Source organism: Bos javanicus, chromosome 15 (assembly GCF_032452875.1).
Source record: "Bos javanicus breed banteng chromosome 15, ARS-OSU_banteng_1.0, whole genome shotgun sequence".
Taxonomy (NCBI): Eukaryota; Metazoa; Chordata; class Mammalia; order Artiodactyla; family Bovidae; genus Bos; species Bos javanicus.
In genome coordinates, this window is record NC_083882.1 from 43,753,844 (window position 1) to 43,762,673 (window position 8,830).

Here is an 8,830-nt window from a genome sequence, read left to right on the forward strand (position 1 = left end):
CATAATTAACCTTTGCTTGGAAAGCAAGCTGTAAAAACTATTCAGACAGTATCATTACATTATTACTTTCAGGAAGAAGAGGGTGAAGGGACTTTCAAGTTAAAATAGGCACTGAAAGAGACACAGTCCAGTTCCTAGGAAGGCTGACCCTCACAGTCAGCACTAAAGGCAGGATTAATGTGTACATATTAAGAATATACAGTAGCTTTATTCTTCTTGATACTCAGAAAAATGTGATGTGATGCCTGTGACGGTCCACATCATATGGGGAAGACCAAGTCCACACTTTGTCCAGAATCAACTGCTACGATGTGAGTCTTTTTGGTCAAGTCATCTGCACCCACAGTGACGGAATAGGTCCCTGGATAGACTTCTATGTAGAGGTCCTTAGAGATGTTCTCAGCCTGGAAGGAAAAGCAGATGTACCAGTTTAGAGGTTTTATGTCCTGCTGCTGTCAGAGCACCCTGTGTGTGATGCAGTGAGAGGCGCTAAGGTGGGAGACAGAGGTTCTGCTTTCTACACCTGACTTGGCCACATAACAGGACTGCCCTTCAGGCCAGTCTCACCCGCTCTTTATGCTTTTATTTCTAAAATTAGCTCACAAGAATGTATATGAAAATGCTGAGTTGTTGCAGGAACATGAAGAATCATAAAAGGACACACTGGCTGGAGTGTAAAGTTAAGAATCAGGTGGAGGGAAAGGCTAATGACCATTGCTTTGGGGCTCAAAAGTAGGCAGTGGCACCTGTTAGCACAGACCAGCAGCAATGGCGAAGCACTGCAGGATGATGCAAAGCATTCTTTTTAGGTGTGCTTTGCTAAATTCATTATTAGGATGAAACATTTCTCCTAAAGCTGAGACTATGAATAGATTCCATTTTGTCATGCAGCAAGTCAGCTGGCTGGCTAATGTCCTCCCGTGGAGGGCTGGTTCTCCCATACAGATGGTCCTTGACTTACAACAATCTGACTCATTCTTTTTTTTTTTTTTTTTTTACCATAATGTGAATGTGATATGCATTCAGCAGAAACCGTACTTCCAATTTTGATCTTTTTGCAGGCTAGTGTGATGCTGTGCCAGCAGTGAGAGATCTCCCAGTCAGCTGTGCAATCCGAGAGTAAACAACTGATACACTTATAACCATTCTGTACCCATACAACCAGTCTCCTTTTCACTTTCAGTGCAGCATTTGATAAATTACATGAATTATTCAAAACTTAACTATAAAGTAGGTTTTGTGTTAGATGATTTTGCCCAACTGAGGGTATATAAGTTGGGTATATAAGTGTATATAAATGTATATACACTTATATACCAAGGGTATATAAGTGTTCTGTGCATGTTTAAGGAAGGCAAGGCGAAACTATGACTTTCAGCAGCTTAGGGATATTAAGTACACTTTCGATTATGGTATTTTCAACTTATGGATTTATCAAAACCAGCCAGTGTTGGAGGCATCTAAGCCTAACAACTTGTACTAGAAGCAGAATAGTCTTAGTTGCTACTAAGTCTAGTATATTCTGAATCCAGGCTAGGAGTACACTGTAGACCAACAAAAATTAAACTATTACTACAACATACAGGGGTTCCACTCCTCAGAATTCAGCCCTTCCAAGTTCCAGAAGATTCCCTGGGTTCATGAACAAATGAGTATTTTACCCTGAAAAACTCATCACTGTATGTTTTCACATAGAAACATTTGTGGAAAATAGGCACAAACTCCTTTAAATGTTTTGGAACCCGATCTAGCTGAATGTATATGTTTCAGAATTTCAGCCATGGTTTTCACTTCATAAGCAGGGGGCCAGGCCCCTCCCGCTGCTTAAACAGATGGTGACATTCCAGCAGGGCCCAGCTGAGCTGTAGGAATGGAGTTATGAATGCTCTGCATTCTTTCCAACCACAACTATGAGTTGAGGCACAAACGCTATCTCTGAAATTTCAAGGGAAGGAAGGATACCAAGAAAATATAATTTTACAGTGAACTAAAATGCTGCACACTTTCCCCTAAGATAAAAATATCCCAACTTAAAAATAATATGGATCTAACACAAAGAACCCTGTTGTAACCCAGTCAGCTGATTCATGGACGGCAGTGGTGGGGAAGCCGGTGCCCTGGAAGTTCGGTACTCACAGACTGGGGTGCCTTCAGCACACACTCTGACGCCCGATGCATGCCTCCAACACTAAGGCCTGCGTCTTTTCTCTGAAGAGAGAGGTAGAAACACTGATGAGGGCCCGAACTTCGACTTCTGGATGGTAGAAATTTTTTCCAGCTTAATGAGGAACTAACAATTGTGCTGTCACTGTTTTCCAAGTTGTCACTAAGATCTTAAGGCTTTTAGTGATTTCTGTCATGTACTTTTAGTCAGATGTTTACCATCATTACCTTTTATCCTTACATGGGCTTTGGAGAAAGACAGACCTGAGTTTGAATCCTATGCTGCTGCTGCTAAGTCGCTTCAGTCGTGTCCGACTCTGTGCGACCCCATAGACGGCAGCCCACCAGGCTCCCCCGTCCCTGGGATTCTCCAGGCAAGAACACTGGAGTGGGTTGCCATTTCCTTCTCCAAGGCATGAAAGTGAAAAGTGAAAGTGAAGTCACTCAGTCGTGTCCGACTCTTATCGACCCCATGGACTGCAGCCTTCCAGGCTCCTCTGTCCATGGGATTTTCCAGGCGAGAGTACTGGAGTGGGTTGCCATTGCCTTCTCCTATACCTGCCATTTATTGAGAGGGACAGATTAATATCTCTTAAGTCTTGATTTCCAGCCTATAACCTGGGGACACTAGACTGTAGGAAGATTTAAAGTGCAAAAGTGATTGACGTTTAACAGGCTTTCAGAAAACAGAATTCTCTTCTGTGCTTCTCCCAGCAGTGGGAGTATTAGAGAGGAAGAGACTGAACTGAGAAAGTCAATTTCTCTTAGAGTCATCAACTTACATTTTATAGGAAGGGAGGCTGCTGCTAAGTCGCTTCAGTCGTGTCTGATTCTGTGCGACCCCATAGATGGCAGCCCACCAGGCTCCCCGTCCCTGGGATTCTCCAGGCAAGAACACTGGAGTGGGTTGCCATTTCCTTCTCCAATGCATGAAAGTGAAAAGTGAAAATGAAGTGGCTCAGTCGTGTCCGACTCTTAGTGACCCCATGGATTGTAGCCTACCAGGCGCCACCATCCATGGGGTTTTCCAGGCAAGAGTACTAGAGTGGGGTGCCATTTCCTGCTCCAGATAGGAAGGGAGGGGAGGGATACAAATGACTCTTGCCCATGTGTAAGCTCTTACGGGGGCCTGGGTGGGGCCAGAAATGGGAGCCCTGGATCCAGGCCTTGGTGCTGCCACTCGCACCCCAGGCCAGGGAAACGGGAGGGACTTCTGGCATGCAGCCAGTCCTTGCTCATATCCCTGTGGCCACTCTCTTGTCCCTTCTCAAAACAAGGGAGTCAGGAATCCAACCTGTGGATTAGACTCTGGACTTAAGTTTGCTACCTTTGAGTATAACTAGGGGAGCTGAAAAACAAAAACAAGAAAAACCTGCTCTTCTCAGAAACAATAACAAAGGACTTCTGTTGAATTAGTTCAACAAGTAGTCTTTTAGACTTCCCAGAGTGACATGTGGTAAGACAGAGAATTCATAGTGAGAAGCCTGTAACTGTTATCTTTAGGAAAAGGATGTTGTTAAGAGACCCCCTCCTCGCACTTCCTTTTTTAAAATTACCAAAGACGTGATACTTATCACTACTTTAGAGTAAAATACATGATGATTAAAAGTCTCTTTCATATCCCTAGATGTAAAAGGATATTTGAAGTGCTTTTTGTTAAGCCTGCTCAAGAATCCCTTGGCCCAGGATTGTCACTGAAGATCCTACAGTGGCATCCATCTTGTATTTTGGACAAAAACTCCTATTTCATGTTCATTGCTGTAAGTTCTCTGAGGAGAAACATTTCCACAAAGTGCTGTAGAGTCACCCAGCCACCCAATAACATGATCCAGCAGAAGCCCCAGGATGTGGGGCCTCCCAGTTTGGAAGGCTGAGGGCACAGCACAGCTGAGGGTACATACCTGACCACTCCCCGCATCAGAGCACAGGTGCAGCTCCGATGTCCCTCTGTGATAGCGGTAGACGTGGGTTGCCCCTCCTTCCTCTGGTGCAGATGAGTAATATTTCTAAAGAAGTAACGTGGAAGACATTGGGTAACCCAAGAGTCTGGTCAGATTTTCAAAAAGCACCCTGTTACTTGGGAAAATTATGGTTAAGAAGAGAGGCAAGAGAGCAAAGGTAAATTACCTGCCCTCTCAAGAAGCCTCTAAAGTCATGTAACAAATCTTAGCCCGTGTAAAGTGGTTGCAGAGAAGGAAACTGCAGTTGGCATTACTTTGCTGCCATCTGCTGCCTCTGCAGGGCAAGAACTCTGGCAACTCAAGCTAGGTAGGCCCATGCTCTCTGCCAGGTTAAATAGTTTTCACAACATCCTCACTCTGATTTAGGCAAAATCATCCAAAGGATCAGAAAGCAGTTTTTTCCTTGTCTACTTCCTTCCTCCTGCTCCAGGTTAACCTTAGACTTGCCCTTGATAGTTACTAATGTCGAGGACATCATAAGCTTGCCGGTTTGGAACAAAGGGTAGGGACAATGTTTAAGTCAAGAGACCAAAAGAATGAGAAGCTGGGAAAAGCACATCAGGACATGAAGCTAATGATGTAACTTAGGGGCTGCTTCAAAGTTCTGAAAATGAACTCAGAACACTGTTCTTGATTCTATCTCTAGAGAGCCAAGGAGTTCTGAGGCTCCATTCTTTAATGGAGACTTGAACTGAAGCATGAACTGAAAACCAAAGTGAAGAATACCAATTTGCTAAACCTCAAACCAAAGGCAAATATTATTCCTTTTACTGAACCATGAACCAAAGTGTTTAACTTCATCACTTTATTGTAGAGCCAAAGTTAGGGAGTTTTGTAAAACCATTTCACAGAATAAGAACATAAAAATACTCTCTGAACTGTATCTTGTTGGTTGGAATCCTATTCTTGGAGTCATAAGGATTTTATAAAAGATGTAGAAACAGAGGGGTTTTTTTTTTTTTAATTTTAATATTCATTATGAAATTGAAAAGCAGGACAGAAATAAGGCATTTTCTTCCTTCTGCCATAGAGACCAGCACCCTTACACCCACATAAGAATCATAAAATGTTAGGCTGGACAAGACCACAGAGTCTGTTTTAAGTCCTAGAAGACACAGAGTACCTTCCACGCAGGTGATTTTCTTCAATGTTGGCTGGTCCACCTTCAACTTTCCCTTAAAGTACTTAGAGATGACCTTAGTGTATGCTTTTAAGAAGAGTATCTTTAAAACCTTTGTTCACCCATTTTAATGAATGGGACCGAAAAATCTCATGTAGGTCCTCTATGCTACAGTTTATAGCAATTTCCTGGTGTTCATCTCTCAGTGGAAACTGAAGAAACAGACTAAAAGGGCTGGAAAGGACTTGAACATTGTCAATTTACCATGGGGAAGGTAAGGCTGAGAGAAACTAACTGGCCTAAGGCATTAGAGCCAGGAAGTGGCAGAATACAGGTTGGATTCCTGGGAGGCCGCCCCTGCCATTAAGCCACATTACCTCTGATGAGGGCACTGCGTCTGTGCCACAAAAATCGGCTTTGTGGCCAACAAGTGATATGGACCCAAAGGGACGTACTTAAAAACTACATTATCAGGGACTTGGAAAAGAGATTAAAATCTAATGGAGGGATTTTGCTTCAATTTTTGCTTTGAAAACAGACTAAGTTCCAATTTAGAGTGATTCTACAGATTTAAAAAACTTTAGTTCAAAGTTTTAAAAACTCCTTATGTTTGGTCTTACTTTGGAATTCAGCAAATAAGCACCGACCTCCCCATCTAAAAATAGTGAGGGCAGAACTTTTCTGCCTTGTTCATTGCTGTAATCTCCTAACAGCTAAAGCTGCTGCTGCTGCGTCACTTCAGTCGTGTCCGACTCTGTGCGACCCCATAGACGGCAGCCCACCAGGCTCCCCCGTCCCTGGGATTCTCCAGGCAAGAACACTGGAGTGAGTTGCCATTTCCTTCTCCAATGCATGAAAGTGAAAAGTAAAAGTTTAGTCGCTCAGTCGTGTCTGACTCTTAGCGACCCCATGGACTGCAGCCTACCAGGCTCCTCCATCCATGGGATTTTCCAGGCAAGAGTACTGGAGTGGGGTGCCATTGCCTTCTCCGACAGCTAAAGCTAGGCGGTCTGTATTTGTTGAATGAACTGTAACCTGGATTTATCACCTGTTGTAAACTCTTGGCTAATTACAACCTGCCCACGAAGGCAGGACCGGGTGAACAGATAGTGTGCAGATTCTTCCTAAATTCCACAAAAATCCACTTTGTGATCCATCAGCAGGCAGATCAGGAGCATGCTTTGGCTTACACCAACTTACCCCACACTGACTTGAAGTATAGTTCATGTATTCAGCCATTGTTCTGAAGGAAGCACTGAGGGTCGGGTGTCTGTCTTCTCTCTATTTGAATAAACGGCAAATCACAGGTGAGATCTGTATTCCCTACTGGAGAAGGAAGTCATTTTGGAAATACCTTCCTTTTTACTTTTTGAAAGGCCTCTGCAAGTTTAAATTAGTCAAATGATCTTATTGAGAAAGAATTCCATCTCTAAAAGGAATACACAGACATGCAATTTTTCCAGGACAAACGTTTGTTGGCTTTCCTCGAGTATCAGATGATAGCCTCTAAGAATTGCGTTAAAAAGTAACCAATCAGGGCCGAGCACGAGCGGTACCTAGCGGTGTCCTAAAGCTACCCAGTAAGAATCTGTCAAATGTCAAGTTTTCAAGACTTTCCGGTTCACTGTCCTGATACACAGCAGCTTCCGCCAAGCACAGGATCCCTCGGGTCCCGGTGTGTGGCGTGCCCTGGTTCTCAGCAAGCCGCTGCTGAGGGAATGAATGGGCTGGTCCACAGCAGAGGCCCTCCTCACCTTTCCTGGCAGAAGGCGCTGGGGGCTGGCTGCCGGCCCTCTTTCTCCATAGTGCCGCACCCGGGAAACGATCCCCACGCTGCCTTTGGGAAGCTCCACCGAAGGCCAGTCCACCGCCCTCCTCTTGGCCCGCTCCAGCACTTCCTGACCCAGCCTAGCCGAACGCTGCAGGGAACGTCGGTCCACCCCGTTCAGCGCCGCGGCCACCAAACAGTTCTCCATGTCTCCCTGAGAGGGAACATACACACAAACACGGGCGAGTCAGCGGAGCGCCGGACCCCGCTCCATTTCGGTCGGACCCAGAGCCTCGACCTCCCTGCCGACCACTGCCCCCGGCTAGCCCAACGCGCTCTCCAGCCGGCGCCCAGTCAGGGCCTAAGGCGTGCGCTCTCAGCCCCTCCATTTCCGTGGCCCCCTCCCCTCGCTAGAGAGCCCTCACCCAGTCGGCCTCTCAAGGCGCATGCGCTCAGTCCGCGGGCGGACTGGTTCTGAAACACCCTGCGCCGGCGCAGCAGGCCATTGGCCGGGTGGTGGTGAGGGGCGTGGCCGGTGCGAAGGAGTGTGTAGCCTGCGACCCACAAGCCTTCTTGCGACTGACTTGCAGCCTCTGCGAGCCGGTTGTCCGGTTAACTGCCTGAATGCAGGGGGAGGGGTCTGGCTGCGGGCGAGTCGGGGGGACCGGTGGCGGAAACTGTCTGTCCACCTTGTTGCAGGAGCCTCTGGGTCAGGACCTGGCCCTTAGAAACGGTCTCCACCGATTAACGCGGGGAAAGTGTTAGTAGCTCTGTCGTGTCCCACTCTTTGCGACCCCATGGGCTGTAGCCCGCCATGCTCCTCCTTTCATGGGATTTTCCAGGCAAGAATATTGGAGTGGGTGCCATTTCCTTCTCCAGGGGATCTTCCTGACCCAGGGATCGAACCCAAGTCTCCTGCATTGCAGGCAGTCTTTTTATCGTCTGAGCCAAATACGTTCTAGCGGGGAACCTGATGTAAAGCCAGGTGGTCCCTTGTTGGGCTAATAAATTGTGGGGAATAAGATGCGTGCTTCCAGGCACCGTGTCTATATTTTGGGATATCGCTACTCTGAAACCTCGTTTGGTTGAGGAGATGACCAGGATAGGCCAAACATTGCTGGTGCCACAGTGGCATTTGGAGAAGGGAATCCAGCAGGCTGTGGGCTCTGGGATGGGCGGCCCACAGGGCCAGGGGCACCTGCATTGTGTGTTGTTGTTCAGTCGCCAAGTTGTGTCCAAGTCTTTGTGACCCATGGACTCCAGCACGCCATGCATTGTGTTTAGGGTATCGTGACGGGGGAGCCTGGTGGGCTGCCGTCTATGGGGTCGCACAGAGTCGGACACGACTGAAGTGACTTAGCAGCAGCAGCAATCCCCTCGTGGTAGCTTCCTCACTCCTCCGGTGAAAAGTACACACTCACACCATTTTCTTCTCTTTAAAATTTATTTATTTATTTTTGGCTTCGCTGGGTCTTTGTGGTTATGCACGAGCTTTTCTCTAGTTGTGGCCAGCGGGGGCTACTCTTCGTTGCCTATGGGGGCTTCTTATTGTGGTGGCTTCTCTTTGTTGCAGAGCTTGGGCTCTAGGGCACCTGGGCTTAGTAGTGGTGGCTGGCTCCCAGGCTTAGCTGCCCCCAACTCACACCTTTTTGAAGGCCGTTTCTAGGCATGGGAATTCACCTTTCAAGAATATCCACCAGCCCCACCTCCTCCACCCACACCTCCGCCCCGCCCGCCACGTTTAAGTAAGGAGCTATTCATCCTTACCTTCCACTCCACGCTGCCAGTTATCTGGTAGGAGATACAAGGTCTCATTGC

The 8,830-nt window shown here is 46.9% G+C and overlaps 1 protein-coding gene across 1 annotated transcript; it reads right to left on the reverse strand.

Annotated features, from left to right (window-relative positions):
- Window positions 1–188: 188 nt before the first annotated feature.
- AKIP1 (A-kinase interacting protein 1) lies at window positions 189–7,517 on the reverse strand. Its single transcript, XM_061440859.1, has 6 exons — window positions 7,438–7,517; window positions 6,999–7,226; window positions 6,445–6,525; window positions 4,065–4,169; window positions 2,137–2,208; window positions 189–404 (listed from the first exon to the last, which is right to left on the reverse strand). The coding sequence occupies exons 2-6, from the start codon at window positions 7,218–7,220 to the stop codon at window positions 261–263; spliced, it is 624 nt and encodes a 207-aa protein (XP_061296843.1). The 5' UTR covers window positions 7,221–7,226; window positions 7,438–7,517; the 3' UTR covers window positions 189–260.
- Window positions 7,518–8,830: the final 1,313 nt, after the last annotated feature.

Bases quoted from the DNA above. Each gene is read 5' to 3' on its own strand.
- AKIP1 (XM_061440859.1), bottom strand. From the start codon at position 7,220: ATGGAGAACTGTTTGGTGGCCGCGGCGCTGAACGGGGTGGACCGACGT. The intron at 6,526-6,998 runs GTGAGGAGGGCC...TTATTCAAATAG, and splicing joins AGCGCCTTCTGCCAGGAAAG to AGAGAAGACAGACACCCGAC. The intron at 405-2,136 runs GTGAGTACCGAA...TTTTCCTTCCAG, and splicing joins TGCTGAAGGCACCCCAGTCT to GCTGAGAACATCTCTAAGGA.